Source organism: Neophocaena asiaeorientalis, unplaced genomic scaffold, assembly GCF_003031525.2.
Source record: "Neophocaena asiaeorientalis asiaeorientalis breed wild unplaced genomic scaffold, Neophocaena_asiaeorientalis_V1.1 scaffold308, whole genome shotgun sequence".
NCBI lineage: Eukaryota > Metazoa > Chordata > Mammalia > Artiodactyla > Phocoenidae > Neophocaena > Neophocaena asiaeorientalis.
In genome coordinates this window covers 5,346,637-5,363,622 of record NW_020172768.1, presented here as the reverse complement: position 1 = coordinate 5,363,622, position 16,986 = coordinate 5,346,637, and the positions used below count along the sequence as shown (strand labels likewise).

General features: G+C 38.1%; 1 protein-coding gene across 3 annotated transcripts in view; it reads left to right on the top strand.

Moving 5' to 3' along the window:
- ARHGAP32 (Rho GTPase activating protein 32) overlaps positions 1-16,986 on the top strand; it is a 147,799-nt gene that overhangs the window by 26,899 nt on the left and 103,914 nt on the right. The window contains exons 2-4 of one of the 3 annotated variants that reach the window (XM_024740784.1): positions 141-232; positions 779-820; positions 1,198-1,282. In XM_024740784.1, the coding sequence (XP_024596552.1) occupies positions 141-232; positions 779-820; positions 1,198-1,282 (219 nt within the window). The remainder of the gene's footprint in view (positions 1-140; positions 233-778; positions 821-1,197; positions 1,283-16,986) is intronic. The other 2 variants (XM_024740785.1, XM_024740786.1) reach the window with 2 other exon arrangements.

Genomic DNA, 16,986 nt, shown 5'->3' with positions numbered 1-16,986 from the left:
TTAAGAAGAGATTATTAAATCTGTATGTATTTCTTTTGGTGTGGAGTCAGCAGAACCATTGAAATGAGCTATAATCTGCTTTTTTAAATGTATTCATAATAAAGGGATAGTCATAAATCCTTTGTCTTTATTTTTTTAAGGCAAGAGGAGCAGACATTCCAGAGATTCCTGGAGACCTTAGTCTTAAGACATGTGGCAGTACAGCCAGTATGAAGGTGAAACATGTGAAAAAGTAAGTATAATTTTACAGCGGGTTTTAAGTGAATTTCTATCAACGGAAATCAGTTCTCTAGTTCTGTTAAAACTTTTATCCAGATTTCTTACTAAATGAGCTCTTACTGTCCATACATTAAATTAATACTTTTAAGCCTTGAATTGTCACTCAACTGTTAGCAGAATGGGTCTGAGGATCATCTACTTATCTAAAAATACACTTTAATTTTGTTCTTGTAACAACTTTTATGTTATTGTGTATTAGGTTGCATTTGTTCAATGGGAACAATCCAAGTATGTCCTCTTTGGTAGCTTTAATACATGCTCTCAGTCATTTTGAAAAATCACTTTTGGTATTTGAGTTATGAAATTGCTGTTTCTCAGCTATGCTTTTGAGAAAGCCTGAGATGGATGCCAGTATTTGACTATTAAGTGAAATATCTGAAGGTATCCGTTTCAGTTTTAGGCAGAAAAACCGTCTTTTCACCTGGTGAAGGGTTAGATAGCTATGTTTTTATTCTAAGTAGAGGAAAGACAAGGATAAAAATGTTCATTCTGCATCCAGACCCACCAATCCAGGACTGATGGGCTGTGACAACATTCACAGGTAAAATCTGGTTTTGTATGTTGTGGTGGGAATGCTGCTTCTGCTTAGAGCAGGCTGTTGACAGTTTCTGTAACATTCACTGAAAGCCTAGTTTTTCTAGGGCCATTGACGTGGGTCAGGATTAGAAGAGTACTATAGTGATGCTTTTTATTTGACTTTATTTTGTTCTTTTGGTTTTGACTTGCGCACTGAATGTCGTTTCCATTTGATTCTGTGTGTCTCTGAAAAGGTATGTGTGGATGTATGTGCTTGTGTGCATGTGCTTATGCAGTAGTTCTGCTTGTTGCATGAGCTCTTCAACCTGTTTATTTCCTCCTTAAGTTTAGTAATTTTGACTGTTCCAGTATCTTGTATCTCATTTATTTCATGTACTTCAGGTTACCCTTCACTAAAGGTCACTTTCCGAAGATGGCTGAATGTGCACATTTCCATTATGAGAACGTTGAGTTTGGCAGCATACAGGTACATTCGCGATACTTCCTGCATACGGAATCAAGACATATTTGTATCTTTATCTGTGTGTCTGATAGGTGACACTTAGAAGTAGTTTTTTCTATTGATGTCTTATTGGTTGATGTGAAGACTTTTTTCTCTTCTGTCGACTAATATTTGACACCTGATGACTCCTGTTTCAAGTGGAAACAGTATAAAAGAATCTGTATAAATTTCAGAATTTCTATCAGATTCCTAGACAGAGTTTGCCACTGTTTGATAGCATGAACTATTTTAGTCGTTACCTCACTGTTGTGTTGGGTCATAGTGGTGATGGATAAATCAGAGTTGGGGTGAAGGTGGAGTAGGGGTTAGGGAGAGAAGTGCTAATGGAGTTTTTTTTCAATATTTTTCTTATTGTAAAGTATATTATGTATATACATGTATATAAAACACATTTGTAATATATTTTATATACATATTTGTGTACATTTTAAAGCCTAGGTTAAGAGATAGAAATTTTCCTGTGTCCCTCTTGTGTTTCATTTGCCTTCCCTACCCGAGAGGTCACTTATACCATGACTTTTGTAATATTCATTACCTTACATTTTTAAAACAGTTTTACTCTCTACATGCATTCCTAATCAATATGGCATTTAGGTTTACCTTTTTGAGCTTAACATAATTGGAATTATTCTAATTTGTTCAGCAAATACTTACTGAGCAAGTACTATATACGAGGCACTGTTTCAGGTGCCTTGGCTATATTAGTGAACAACAACCACCAAAATCAAAGACCCATTCTTAAAGAGCATAGAAGACGGCCAAGAAGATAAGAGTTATGGTAAAAAAGTAGAGCAGGGTTAAAAGGATCAGGGGTTCTTGGGGGTAAGTTGAAATATCAAACCAGTTTGGGCTTCATTATTGAATGTATTCCTTCTTGCTTCTTTCATTTAACATTGTGAAATTTATCCTTGCAGATGTATGTACTCATAGTTTGTTCAGTTTGTTCACAGCTGTGTATTAATCCATAGTGTGCGTATGTCACAAGTAATTTATTGATTCTTTTATTTTTTTGACATTTGGGTTATTGTCAGTTATTGGCTGTTTTAAACAACATCTCAGTGAACATTGTTCTACGTGAATTCTGATGTACAAATGCCAACTACTTCTCACTGCATTTTTCTTTTTTTTTTTTTGCGGTTCGCGGGCCTTTCACTGTTATGGCCTCTCCCGTTGCGGAGCACAGGCTCCGGACACGCAGGCTCAGCGGCCATGGCTTACGGGCCCAGCTGCTCCGCGGCATGTGGGATCTTCCCGGACTGGGGCACGAACCCGCGTCCCCTGCATCGGCAGGCGGACTCTCAACCACTGCGCCGCCAGGGAAGCCCTCTCACTGCATTTTGATTTGCAGTCTCCTCATTTCTGATATGGTTGCTCAGCTCTTCAAATGTTTATTGGGCATTTGAGATTCCTATTTTTTTAAACTCTAGATGAAGCCTTTTGCTCATTTTGTTTTATAGATTTGCTTGTATTTTTCTTATTCATTCATGGGAATGCTTTACATATTTTGGATCTTAGTCCTTTCATGTTGCATCTAGTCCTTTATTGTTTTTGTATGTGAACTAAAAACACTTTCTCTCACCCTGTAGTATGTTTCTTTCACTCTCTTTATTCTGCTTTTAGTGTTCAGGCATTGACTGTTTTATTCTTTATTTTATGTAGTTGTATGTTTGTACAAATCTTCTGACTTGTAGTTTTTCTGTCATATTTAAGATGCCCTTCCCTGCTCTGAAGTTACAAAGATATTGTCCTATTTTTTTCTAGAAGTTTCACAGTTTTGACTTTAACATTCAGGTTACTTGTAATTGATATTTATGTATAGTGTGAAAAGGAGTGATGTTAAAAATTTTGACCCCCTAGTGTGACAACCAGTCAGAGTGGATATAAACCATAGCACTGGAGGTGAGTCCTGATGGCCTTCTCCTGTGCAAAGCATTTGCCCCTGTAGTTGCATGGATCATTGGTGGTACAATATCTCAGTATTTTAACACTGTGATACCCACCAGTCCTTTTTTAAAGGAGCCCAATTTTATTATTATTTTAAAGTGTGATTAGCTATGTTAGTCAGAGTTCTGTAGTGAAACGGAACGAATTTGTGTGCGTGCGTGTGTGTGTGTGTGTGTGTGTGTGTGTGTGTAGAGAGAGAGAGAGGGAGAGATAGATAGATATTTAGATTTTAAGGAATTGGCTCATGTGGTTGTGGAGCTTTAGTAAGTCCTAAATCTCCAGAGTAGGCTGAAGACCAAGGGAAGGGTTGCTGTTGCAGTTTGAGTCCAAGGGCACTCTGCTGGTAGAGTTCCCTCTTCTACCGGGGAGATCAGTCTTTTTTTCTATTAAGACCTGCATGTGGTTGGAGGGTAATCTTCTTTTCTCCCTCTCCATCTCCATCTCCATTATGGAGGGTCATCTGCTTTACTCAGGGTCTACTGAATTAATTGTTAATCTCATCTAAAAAATAAGAGTGCCATTTGGAATAATGTTTGCCCAAAAGCTGACACATAAGATTAACCATCACAGTCTTCCCCTTCTCAACTTGGCACCCCTTAAACCATACTTATTGCCAAATAAAGACAATAACAAAGTCATACTTCTGCCTAGCACCATCAACTATTTTTCATACAACCAAAAACATTAACCCTTTTCCTAGAGGAGGATGTAAAGTCCTTGGGTAGTGTTTACTCTTCTTGGTAACCCATAACTAATATACTGTGATGTAATGTTAAAAATACTTAAATACCATGATATAAATCTTACATTTTGTGAGGTGATGAGAGAGGGAAGAAAACAAAGATAGTTGTTACACGTGCATGCATACGCACACACACAGGAACGCGTTCATAACAAAGTAAGGAGGAAATGCTCATGGCAAGTGTCGTTCCTGATTCCGTAAACAGTCATATAGTTGTAGGTGGTGTTACAGTTGCCTTCATCCACTACTCATTCTGTATTTCCCTCTGCCCTCAGCAAGAACCTCGGCCGGTTGTGGTTCTTTACCTGGTGAGGCAACCCAAACCTTCATTCTGGGTCTGGCCATTAATAGTCCTGCCTGAACTGGGTTCTTGTTATTTTCCATTGAGTTTAATGATGGGTCATGGTGATACTAAGGACACCCTAAGGGATCCCATCTATTCCAGACATATTCTGCATTACCTCCATTGTGAAGGAGCTGTCCAGTTTCCCCCTGGTAGTCAGGATCAGGATCCGTCATACCAGCCAATACCATAATGCCCTTCTTTGCCTGTTGATCTAGAGGCATAAGGAGCCCAAAGTGGCTGAACAGCGTTCTTAACTTCCAGTTCATTGGAATCATTGTTGTGTTTTCTGGTGGAAACATTCCTCCCCTTGGAACTAAGACTACTAGGCCAGTAGAGCATATAGTCATGGAGACAGGAAACACTGATTTTGCTAGTGAGTCACTATGAGTAACACTGAGTGGTACCACTCCCATTTCCACCCCCTTGATTCCTGGTTCTCCATTCTGATTAAAGACACTAATGACTCTATGTACAATAGTAAAGAGAGCATGGATAGTCCATGGCATGATGAGGCAGTAGAGATATGCGTAATGTGCCGTTGGATGCTTGGAATCAAACACTTATAGGAGACAAGGTTCTGGATGAACATATATATGATATAACATTTGAACATTTTTGTAAAACTAATGAGTATAACAAGGCTTTCATTTCCCTAATGATTAGTGGTGTTCAGCATCTTTTCTTGTACTTATTGTCCATTTGTATATCTTCTTTGGAGAAATGTCTATTGAAAGTCCTTCCCCCATTTTTGAATTGGGTTGTTTAGTTTTTGTTGTTGTTGAGCTTTAGGAATTCTTTTTATATAACCTGTTTGTGTCTTTTAATCTAAAGTGAGTCTTCTTTTAGACAGCATATAGTTGGATCACTTTTTGTTTTAATCCATTGGGTCCATCTTTGTCTTTTGATTGGAGAGTTTAATCCATTTCATCTAGGGTAATTGCTGATTAGGAAGAGTTACTTCTGTCATTTTGCTATTTGTTTTATCTATGTATTATAGATTTCTTGTCCCTCATTTTTTGCATTAGTCCTCTTTTGCTTTTAGTTATTTTTTTTGGTAGTGAAATGTTTCAATTCCTTTCTCATTTCCTTTTGTGTCTATCTATAGGTATTTCCTTTGTGGTTACCATGGGGATTACATTTAACATACTAAGTTATAACACTCTAATTATACCAGCTTAGCTTCAATGACATACCAAAGCTCTGCTCCTTTACAGCTTGGTCCCCATACCTTTCAGTTGTTGATGTCATATAATTACATCTTTTTACATTGTGTGTCCCTAAAACATAAACTAGTAATTCTTTTGAATACAGTAGTCTCTTAAATTATGTCGAAAACAAAACGTGGGGTTACAAACTAAATTTCCAATCCTCGCTTTTAGACTTACAATTTTAAAAACGTATTAGTTTCTTAAGTCACGTAGAAAACAAAAACTGGTTATGAAGCGTTGTTACACAATCCCAGCTTTTATGGTTGCCCATGTAATTACCTTTACTGAGGTCTTTATTTGTTTGTATGTTTTCTAGTTATTATCAAGCATCATTTTATTTCAACTTGGAGGACTCCCTTGAGCCTCTCTTGCAAAATAAGCCTAATGTTAATGAACTTCCTCAGCTTTTATTTGGGAATGTCCTATTTTATCTCTCACTTTTGAAGGGTGGTTTGCTGGATATGTATTCTTGGTGGACAGTTTTATTCTTTTAGCAGTTTGAATTTGTTGCCCCACTGCCTTCTGGCCTCCAAAGTTTCTGATAAGAAATCTGATAATCTCATTGAAGATCCCTTGTATGTGACTAGTTGCTTCTCCCTTGCTACTTTTAAGATTCTTTCATTGTATTTGGATTTTGAAAGTTTGATTATAATGTGTCTTGTGTGGCTTTCTTGAAGTTCATCTTACTTGGAGTTTGTTGAGCTTCTTGGCTATTTATATTCATATCTTCAATCAAATTTTGGAAGTTTTCAGGAAGTATTTCTTCAAATATTCTCTCTGTCCTTTGTCTCTCTGTTTCGTTCTGAGATTCCTACAGTGTGTATGAGGTGGTGCCCCAGAGGTCCTGTAGGCTCTGTTCACTTTTCTTCATTCTTTTTATTTTTTCCTGTTCCTCAGACTCAGTAATTTCCATTGTCATATTTTCACGTTCACTGATTGTTTCTTCTGATTACTCAGATTTGCCCTTAAGTCCCTCTTGTGAAATAGTCATTGTTGTTATTGTACTTTCAGGTGCAGAATTTCTTTTTAGAAACTTGTCTTTTTGTTGATATTTCCATTTTGTTCATATGTCATTTCCTTTACTTTTTGTACATTGTTCTTTAGTTTTGGAGGGCATCTTAAAAAAGTTACCTTAAAGTCTTTTCCTAGTAGATCTACTATCACTTCTTTTTTATGGTTGTTTCTGTTGATTTATTTTTTTCCTTTGGATGGGCTATAGTTTTCTATTTCTTTGTGTACCTTATGGCTTTTTGTTGATTCAGACATTTGAATGTGGTAGTAGTAACTAACTTCGGAAATCTGATTTTTGCCCCTTCCCTGACATTTGCTGTTTTTTGTTTTTGTTTATTTTATTTTATTTTTAATTGTTGTAGCCTCAGTCTGTGCCAAGGACTAGCCTAAGGTATAAACTTAAGGTCTCCTCAGGTATTTCCTGAGCCTGCACGTGTCCCTGGACATCTTCCCCATGTATGCAGTTGGTTTGGAATGTCCTAGTCTATAATGTCTGGCTCCCCAAAGGGGAAGAAGAAAAATTAAGGAGGGGAAAGGGCACTGGGCCTTTAAATTCTTTGGAAGTTGCTTCAGCTAGTGGGGGAGGGGCTTGCAACAATATGGGGGGTGTAACAACATGACTGTCTGCCTGTGTGCACCTCTGCTATCAGGAGCAGCCGTCAGAGCCCAGGTCCTTCTTATTTATGGGGCAGGCTCCTTTATGCCCACCCTGGCTGTCGCAAGCTGCATGCAGGCTGCTCCTTGAGTGTATGCGGCATGTGCCGAGGTGCTGGGGATGGGGAGCTGCTACTGTGCTAAGAGCTGAGATGGACGAAAATTCTCTGCAGTGTCTCCTCCAAACCTTCACCTCGAAGTCCCAAGCCTTCAGTAGACTCCAGAGTTACAGAATAATTGCATCAGATTCTGCCAGTGCAATTACTGTCTAGGTGGGAGATTCCTGATGCTTCCTATTCCACCATCTTCCCAGAATCCTCCTTCTCAGAATCCTTACTTGTTTTTTTTTTTTTTTTTTTTTTTTTTTGGCGGTACGTGGGCCTCTCACTGTTGTGGCCTCTCCCGTTGCGGAGCACAGGCTCCGGACACGCAGGCCCAGCGGCCATGGCTCACGGGCCCAGCCGCTCCGCGGCATGTGGGATCCTCTTGGACCGGGGCACGAACCCGTGTCCCCTGCATCGGCAGGCGGACTCTCAACCACTGCGCCACCAGGGAAGCCCCTTACTTGTTTTTAATATAGGATTGACAGTATGTGCTGTGGAGAAAATAAGTAGGAAAACTTAGTAAAATGTGTTTGGAAGACGTCATCAACCTTAAGCTCGCTAGCTCTGTTACATCCTCATAGGTATTCATACTGTCAGTTGACTGACTCAGTTTTGCCTATTAATATGTCCCAATTGTGGGACATTCTGCAGTAGCATACCTTCTTTTTTTTTTTTTTCACTCTGATCTGAGGAATTTCTCTTAGACTTGCAGATTTCTTGTGCTCATATTTATATCTCTTTCTCTTCCTCAGATATGGAGAATTTATAGTTTCAATAGGCCATTGTATCCTAGAAAATGTCACTGTCCACTAAATTTTAAAAATCTGACAGTATTATATTTAACTTTAAGGCTTTCAGTTATAAAATGAAAGTAATTATTCTTAATCCTATATGTTATAAATTCTGATTCTCAATTTTATTTAGACTGAGAGACACAATTGTTTATAAAATAATTTAGATGTAGGCGTTAGTTTGGGTTAGTAGTATCATTACCATATAACATACAAAGGAAATTTTAATGGTTTCTTAGAGTTGTGGCATTGTGTCTCTAGCGGACTTCTCTGCATCTTCACTTGGGTGACTAATAGCCTTTTAAATTTACCATACTTAGTACAGTCCCCTCTCAAACTTGCTCCTCCTGCTGTGTTCCCCAGCGTGACGAATAGCAACTCTGTCTTTCCAGTTCCTGACCAGCCAAACCTTGGAGTCATCTTGGATTTCTTTCCTTTTGTTACTCCTCACATCCAGTCCATCAGCAAAACTCTTGGCTCTGTCTTTAAAATGTATCCAGGATCTGGCCACCCTGCCTGTCTCAGCTGTCACCTTAAGTTAGCTGTTGTCCTTTCAGGGGGATTATTTCATTAGTCTTATATAGTTGGCATAACAGCAGGAATGATTCTTGTCAAATGTTACGGCAGATCATGTGACTTTTTCGGAACCCTCCAATTATTTCTCCTGTTTTTCAGAGTAAAAGTCAAATTCTTTGAAATTCCCTGCGTGGATTACAAGCTCTACCTCTAACCTTTTTGACCTCATCTCTTACTTCTCCTCCCCTAAGACTTAGAGTTCTGGCCACAGTTGCCTCTGCTCTCCCTCCGGTGTACAGGCTCCCTCCTCAGGACCGCTGGGCTCTCTGTTTCCTCTACTTGGAAAGTTCTTCTCCCTGGATATTCACATAACTTGCTACCTTCCCTTTCTTAAATACTTGATCAAATGTTGTCTTCTCAGAGCAAGTGTACTTTCTGTACATAAGACGGCAATTCCTGGTCACCAGCAGTTTTCATCTCTCTTCTGTAATTAATTTTTCTCCGTAACATTTACCACTATTTGGCATGCTAAATATTTTATTATTATTTATTCTTTTTTTTCCACCTCAGCATCTATCTAGAACAGTGCCTGACACATAAAAAATCACTCAATGAATATTTGTTGCATGAATGAATTTGAAGAAGAGATAAAATCTGCTTTAAAAATGCTTTTTTAATATTTTGGGTTTTTTCACCATTTAAATTTGCTCTCCTAGGATAAGAATATATTTTCCTTATGAGTGTGCATTTATTTATTTATTTACAGTAAAGCATCAAATAGAATGGATGATGAAAACTACAAATGCAAGTTAAAATTCCCTTTATGCCCTGTTTCTTTTATTAACTATTATGTGTCTGTCTAGAATTTTTCTATATATTTATAAAATAAATAGCAGTATCTCTAGATAGAGCTATAGCTATAACTATCTACCTAGCTATCTATAACCTTTAAAAAATATAGCTAGATGGAATTCTATACATACTGTCCTGAAAATTGCTTTTTTACTTGAAAGTATATTTTGTATTTTTTAAAATTTCAGTAATTTGGATTCACCTCATTCTTTTTCACAGCTACATAATATTTCATTTTATTATTATACCATAGTTTATTTAATCAGTTCCCTATCGACGGATATTCCAGGTTTTATTGATATGAATATATCCATTAAATAAAATCCTGTAAGAGGATTTGCTGGGTCAAAGGGTATGTACATTTAAAATGTTGACAGTTGTTACTAAGTTTATTTGCTTTCTGTCTCTGTAGATTTGTCCATTCTTGACATTTCATATAAATATAATCTTACACTATGTTGTCTTTTGTGCTGGCTTCTTTTACTTGGCCTAGTATTTTCAAGGTTCATCCATGTTGTGGCATTTATCAGTGCTTCATTCCTTTTTATGGCTTAATGTTATTCTGTTGTGTGGACCTACCACATATTGTTAACCATTCTTTAGTTTGTTGTCATTTGAGTTGTTTCCACTTTTTGGCCACTGTAAACAATCATGTATGATTTTTTGTGTGAACATGCGTTTTTGATTCTCTTGGTTTTATATGTCTTGTTGAATATAGCACCCTAGTGGGTGTGACTGGACAGATGTGCTGTTGGCCATTTACATGCTTTTTTGAAGAAATGTCTATCAAGTCCATATTTTAATTGGGTTATTTGTTGTTGTTGAGTTGTCAGAATTCTTTATATTATTTGGAATACTAGACCCTTATCAGATACATAATTTGCAAATATTTTCTCACATCCTGTGGGTTGTCTTTTAACTTTCTTTATAGTATCCTTTGAAGTATAGAAATTTGTAATTTTGGTAAAATCTGATTTATCTGTTTTTTTCTTTGGTTGCGTATGCTTTTGTTGTTATATCTGAGAAATCATTGCCTAACCCAATATGAAGATTGATATGAAGATTTATTCCTGTGGTTCCTTTTAAGAGTTTTATGGTTTTATCACTTATATTTATGTCTTTGATCCATTTTGAGTTAATTTTTGTATATAGTGTGATGTAGGGGGTCCAGTTTCATTCTTTTGGATGCGAATATCCAGTTTTTTGAGCACCACTGTTGTAAAGACTGTTCTTTCTCCATTGGTCCTGGCACTCCTGTTGAAAATCTATTGACGATAGATGTATGAGTTTATTTCTGTACTCTCACCGCTATTTCTTTCGACTATATATATTCTATGCCAGTACCACACTGTTATTATCACTGTAACTTTGTAATGTGTTTTGAAATTGAGAATTGTGTGTCTGCCAACTTTGTTCTTCTTTTTCAAGATTGTTTTGTCTATTCTGAAGTCCCCTGGATTTCCATGTGAATTTTAGGATCAGCTTGTCCATTTTTGTTTTTCTTTTTAAAAAAAAGGGGCAGTTGAAATTTTTATAGGAATTACATTGATTCTGTAGTTCAATTTGCAGAATATAGCCATCTTAATAATATTGTCTTCCAGTCCTTGAACATGGGGTGTCTGCCCTTATTCTTTAATTTTTTTCAACAATTATTTTGTAGTTTTCTGCATACAAGTGTTTCAGTTTTTTGGTTAAATTTATTCCTGAGTATTTTATTCCTTTTGATGCTGCTGTAAGCACTGAGCATCCTCCAGCATTCCTGTTTGTAATTTAATTTGTGCCTGATAAAATAATTACCAAGCCTGTGTATACTTTTCCCAGTGAATTGGCAACACATATGCTTTTGATTGCACATCTGTGTTCAAATCCTACTTCAGCTCAGTTCTAGCAGACCTTAGCCTATCTCTGATTTTCCTGTTCAAGTATCAGTTCACTATTTTCCATTTTAACACGTGACATAAAATGGCATTGTCCTGTTGAGGAGAAAGGATACTGGTGTGGGGTGGAATGGGTGTGGCCAGCTGGCAGGATGCTCTCATTGTGCCACATAGTCTTGACCTTGAGGGAGATTGTCAGTTAATCTTGGTCTTGTTTTCCTTATCTTCATACTGGATACACTAGAATAACCAGATGACAGCTAATGATCCTTCTAGCTAAGATGAACTGTGAGCTCTGACTTAGATGAACTGGGGATGTGACAAGGTGAAGAAGAGGTAAAAGGATGTAATGACGCAGCAGGAGAGGCTGTACCATGTCATGTTCTTAGTCCACTTTTATATAGAGCATGAATAAGCTGTCTTTAAAAATTAGTACAGATCATTACTCTGGTCACAGAAATAGATTGTTGAAACATCTTTGTATTCCTAGGACACACTCTACTTCTGGGCTAAATATTTAAAAAATAAATTCCCTTTTTCACTCTTATCAGGATTTTATGATTTTTGTGTCTATGTTCATTAGTGCTGTTGGTCTGTGTACTGTACTTGTCCGCTAGCCTGAGTTAGGGAACTTCACTGCCCCATACCCTTTAAAAAGTAAATGTCTTGGAATAGTTTGTGGAAATGGGAATTACCTGTTCTTTGAAAGTTTAGTACAGTTTTCCTGTTTGGTTCCCATTTGAGGGCTTAATCTTTAATTACCATTTCGACTTATAATTTGATTATTGGTCTAGTCGGATTCTTTTTAGGTCTAGTCAATGTCTCCTTAGGTCAGTTTTTATCTTTTCTGAGAAAATTGTCCGTTTAATGTAGGCTTTCAAATTTGTGGGTATAAATTGTTGTGTACAAGATATTCTTAACACTTGGTCTCATCAAGAAACCGGCTTGGGATTTTATTCATCAATGTGAGACTCTTTGTCTTCTCCCTCCCTCCTTTCATCTCTCCCTCCCTATTATTAATTAACTATTAATTCCTAAGCATACTTTTTTCCTTAGATAAGTAAAATTGTATAGGTACTATTGATATTTTATTTGTTTTTGGTCATTGTTTTTTAATAAGTGCATTTGAGTTTGGACATTTTCTCCCTGAATAGTACTTTGAACAGACTCTACAGGATTTGATGTATAAGTGTTATATTTTATTTACAGAAATTGAAACCTGAAGAAAAATATAATGATAAGCAATTGCTAGAAAGGGCTTCTTATTATTTATTAAGTAAAACCACATGTAGTTTTAAATTCTGTATATTTATTATCTTTATTGCACTTCTCCTTGTATCATCTCCATTGTCCAAAAACAAACATTTATTCACATTCACGAACTATTTTTCAGTAAGAAGGAAAAAAAATCTCTTGCCACACGCGAAGATATATAATCAGTTTATTCAGCTTGATGCTATTGGGGCGTGAGCCTCTTTCTGCTGTGCTTTATGTGATACCGCCATCTAGTGTGTAGAACATTAAGTGACTATGTGGGTTTACATTTTCTTTTATCATTCCGTTATCTGAAGCTGTGAGTTAATGTTTCTTTTTATCCAATTTCGTATAAAGCATTAAGTTAAATTAGCCTGAATACAAGAGCTCAGGTTTTGACTGAAATACAGCACAGAAAAAGTATGAATGTAATACCTGTTTCCGGAGTGTTCTCTACTGAAGCTGCTGTGCAAGGGGCTTGTTCTCCATGAGGTGATGTGAGAACGAGATATACCCTATGAGCACGCTGGAATTTTGTACCACGAGAGACAAACTCTGAAATTATGAAACTTGGAGTTTATGTAGGATAGCTGGCACTTCTGTCCATTTGCCTTTCTGGAGATGGAGAGAGGGAACACTGCTCTGGAATGTAAGCACATCCTCTCTGGGGAAAAGAAGGAAAGGTTCTTTTTCACAAACAGATGGCCCTGGGGAGAGAAAAGACTTTCTGTCTCTCTGGAGGGCTCTATTATTTGGGTTCCCATTCAGTCTTCCTTTAACCCTGCTGCTAAAGCTGTTTGTTCAAAAAGTTCTGACCGATAGAAGTGTGAAAATATTCTTGAAGTATTGTTTCCTGACAAGTGTATATTCTGGAGTGAGCATCTGTAAGATGGGAGATGTGATTCTGCTGTTCTGTCATTTAATCTCATTTCCCATGTATTCTTCATGCTGTGGACCTCTCATTGAGCTGAGGGTGGTTTTGGTGTTTAAGGATGAGCAAACCAGTTCCTTCATGTGGTACTCACCTGAGGAAACAGTGCTCTATTCCGGTTCTGGACGGAAAAACTGACTGTTAAGTTTATTAGGATGCATGTAGGTCTCTAGCTTTTTCCTAAGAAATTTGAATTGCAGTTTTGTCTCATTGATTTTTGCCCTATGTTCTGAAATTAGAACTTATTTCACTCATTACCCACCTAAGATGTAACTCAAATATAGAGTTGTTCTTCCAGTTGGCATCCTCAGCTCAGGTGTTTTGAAGTGGTATTTTCAGTGTTGAATCTTAGGATGTTGATGGTTGGGATGAGCAGACCACATAATATTGTGCAACAGAAATTATTTTTCATGTTCACATATTCTACAAGCTATGATGGGTGAAGAAAACTGTTTACAAACTCCATAGGTATGTCATAGTGAACCCATAATAACTGAAACCGTAATAGCATTATAAAAGGTGAATAAAAAGAAGAGAACTCCTTCTTTGCCCCATTTGCAGTCTGTTGATTAAGCTTTGATGAATGTTTTTCATGTGGGTGGGGTGATGTATTTTTACCCAGCTTTACGCTGATTTCCATTCTCCATGCAGAGAAAGGACTTTTTTGAATATTTGAAGGCTTGCTGAATAGAGTTGTATTTTTAAAGATCCTAACAACACTAATTTCAGATTGGTTTCCATGGTGATAGAAAGTGAATTCAGTATAGGAGAAAAAACTCCAAAAATAGATTTGTAAGGAATCCAGAAGTATGGGACTTGGAAATTCTGTTTTCCATTTCTTATGGGCAAAGGATTGAGATATCATTAAGTTGAAGGAAGTAAAAATAAATCATTATGTTCATGTCATAAGTTTCTATAGGCAAATGTAGCCTAATCTTTCATAGTGGTTTAGAAGGTAATTTGGAGAAGTGCCATCCTTCAGGGCTCATCTAAGGTATTTGGACTTTGCCTTTGAATTAATTTCTTAGTAGGAACTGACAAAGTATTGAGGGATTTTGAGAAGAAAGTACCATGATCAGTGTGTAGTAGGAAGTGGAAAGAGACCCGTTAGAAGACCACTGTAATCCTCTAGTCTGCAGTTGTCTAGACCAGGGGTCCCCAACCTCTTTGGCGGCAGGGGCGGGTCTCGTGGAAGACAGCGTTTCCACGGACGGGGCCGGGGGGGGGGTATTTTGGGATGATTCAAGTGCATTACATTTATTGTGTAATTATTATTATTATTTCTGTTATTATTACATTGTGATACATAATGAAATAATTATGCAGCTCACCATTATGCAGAATCAGTGGGAGCCCTGAGCTTGTTTTCCTGAAACTAGATGGTCCCATCTGTGGTTGATGGGAGACAGGGACACCTGACGTGTGTTGCTTATGCCCAGTCTACTCCGTAATCTCGCTTTGGTCGCCGTCCCTGCAGAAAACCCTGCTTCACAAAGATAGGATGTTGGAAATGGAAGCAGGCTTTTCAGTGCTTTTGTGGTAATCTCAGGACGTTCCACCGTGACTTTAATCCAGAACGTGTGGAGACTTGACGGTGTCTCAAACACACTTTTAAGGCCACCGTCATTTGTGATCTCAAGCTGTTGATTATCTTCTAGCACAGACAAAGTCAGTTCACCCGGCTTATTCACAAATGGGTTGTGGATCCATTCCTTCCCAGTTCCGGGGTCTTTTGTGGTTGTGAAGTAACACTCAAACTCTTCTGAAAGCTGAGATAGGTGATCATGCACCAGCTGGGAGAAAGAAGGCCCTGGCTCAGTCTCTTTCAAAATCTCTTCTAATGTTTGAAAGATGTCAGAAATCCCACTGTTCACTCATTGCCCCCATAATTCCAGTTTGGTTTTGAATGCAGCCACTTTATCTGCCGTCTTGAACACAGTTGTCGTTCTCCCCTGAAGTGACAGATGGAGTTTGCTGAGCAGGTTGAATATGTCACACAAGTAAGCAAGTTTTGTGACCCATTCTCTGTCACTGAAACGTGCTGCCAGTGGTGACTGTTTTTCTAAAAGAAATCTCTGGAGCGGCTCTCCTAACTCAGAAACTCTGGCCGGTGATCTACCTAGATAGGTGATCATGCACCAGCTGGGAGAAAGAAGGCCCTGGCTCAGTCTCTTTCAAAATCTCTTCTAATGTTTGAAAGATGTCAGAAATCCCACTGTTCACTCATTGCCCCCATAATTCCAGTTTGGTTTTGAATGCAGCCACTTTATCTGCCGTCTTGAACACAGTTGTCGTTCTCCCCTGAAGTGACAGATGGAGTTTGCTGAGCAGGTTGAATATGTCACACAAGTAAGCAAGTTTTGTGACCCATTCTCTGTCACTGAAACGTGCTGCCAGTGGTGACTGTTTTTCTAAAAGAAATCTCTGGAGCGGCTCTCCTAACTCAGAAACTCTGGCCGGTGATCTACCTTTAGAAGCCATCTCACTCTGTGTGTAAGAGAAGACGTGTGTGCTCTGCATCCATCTCCTCACAGAGCTGCGTGAGCAGACGTGAGTTAAGGGCATGTACTTTAATGTGGTTGATAATTTTAATAGCATCCTGCAAAACGTTGTTAAGTTCAGGTGACATTTTTCGGCTAGCCAGCAGTTCTCTATGGATGACACAGTGCGTAGACTCACATTCAGAAGCGACCTCTTTGACCCGAGTAGTGAAACCAGAAAGCCGTCCAGTCATGGCAGCCATTCTGTCCATGCATGTACTGACACAAAACAACCAATTCAGTTTTCCTGATATGTAATCATTCAAAGACTTGAATAGTTGTGCAGCTGTGGTGTTGGTTGGCAACAAAAGTGCACATAACGTGTCCTCATGCACATGCTCCTGAAAAATATATCGCGCAAAAACAAGCATTGTTGTCCTGTTGTCGACATCGATAGAGTTGTCAACCTGGATTGTGTACCACGGTGACTCATTGATCCTCTCTAACAGTTGTGCCTCAGTATCCTCTGCTATTGCATTAATTTGTCTAGTTATGGTGCTAGCCGAAAGAGGAACATGTGCTACCTTTTGAACTGCAGTGTCTCCTAAAAGTTCACAACACATGTCCTTAGCAGCAGGCAGGATCAACTCTTCACCAATAGTAAAGGGCTTCTCTGAGCTTTAGCAATGTGGTTAGCCACTAAGAACGATGTTCTCAGGGCAGACACGTTTGATGAAGTGGTGGCCTTCAATAATTTCTTCTGTTCTTCGTGTTCATGTGTTTTTCTTTTGAAAAACTCCAAAGGCTTGTCTTTTAATGCAGGGTTCTTGGTCTCCACGTGGTGAAGCAGTTTTGAAGGTTTCATGGCTTGGTTGGATAGCCAGTTGCCACATGTTATACAAATTGGGCTTGGAGAATGTGAATTACCTGTTGTGATGAACCCGTAATTTAAGTAGGA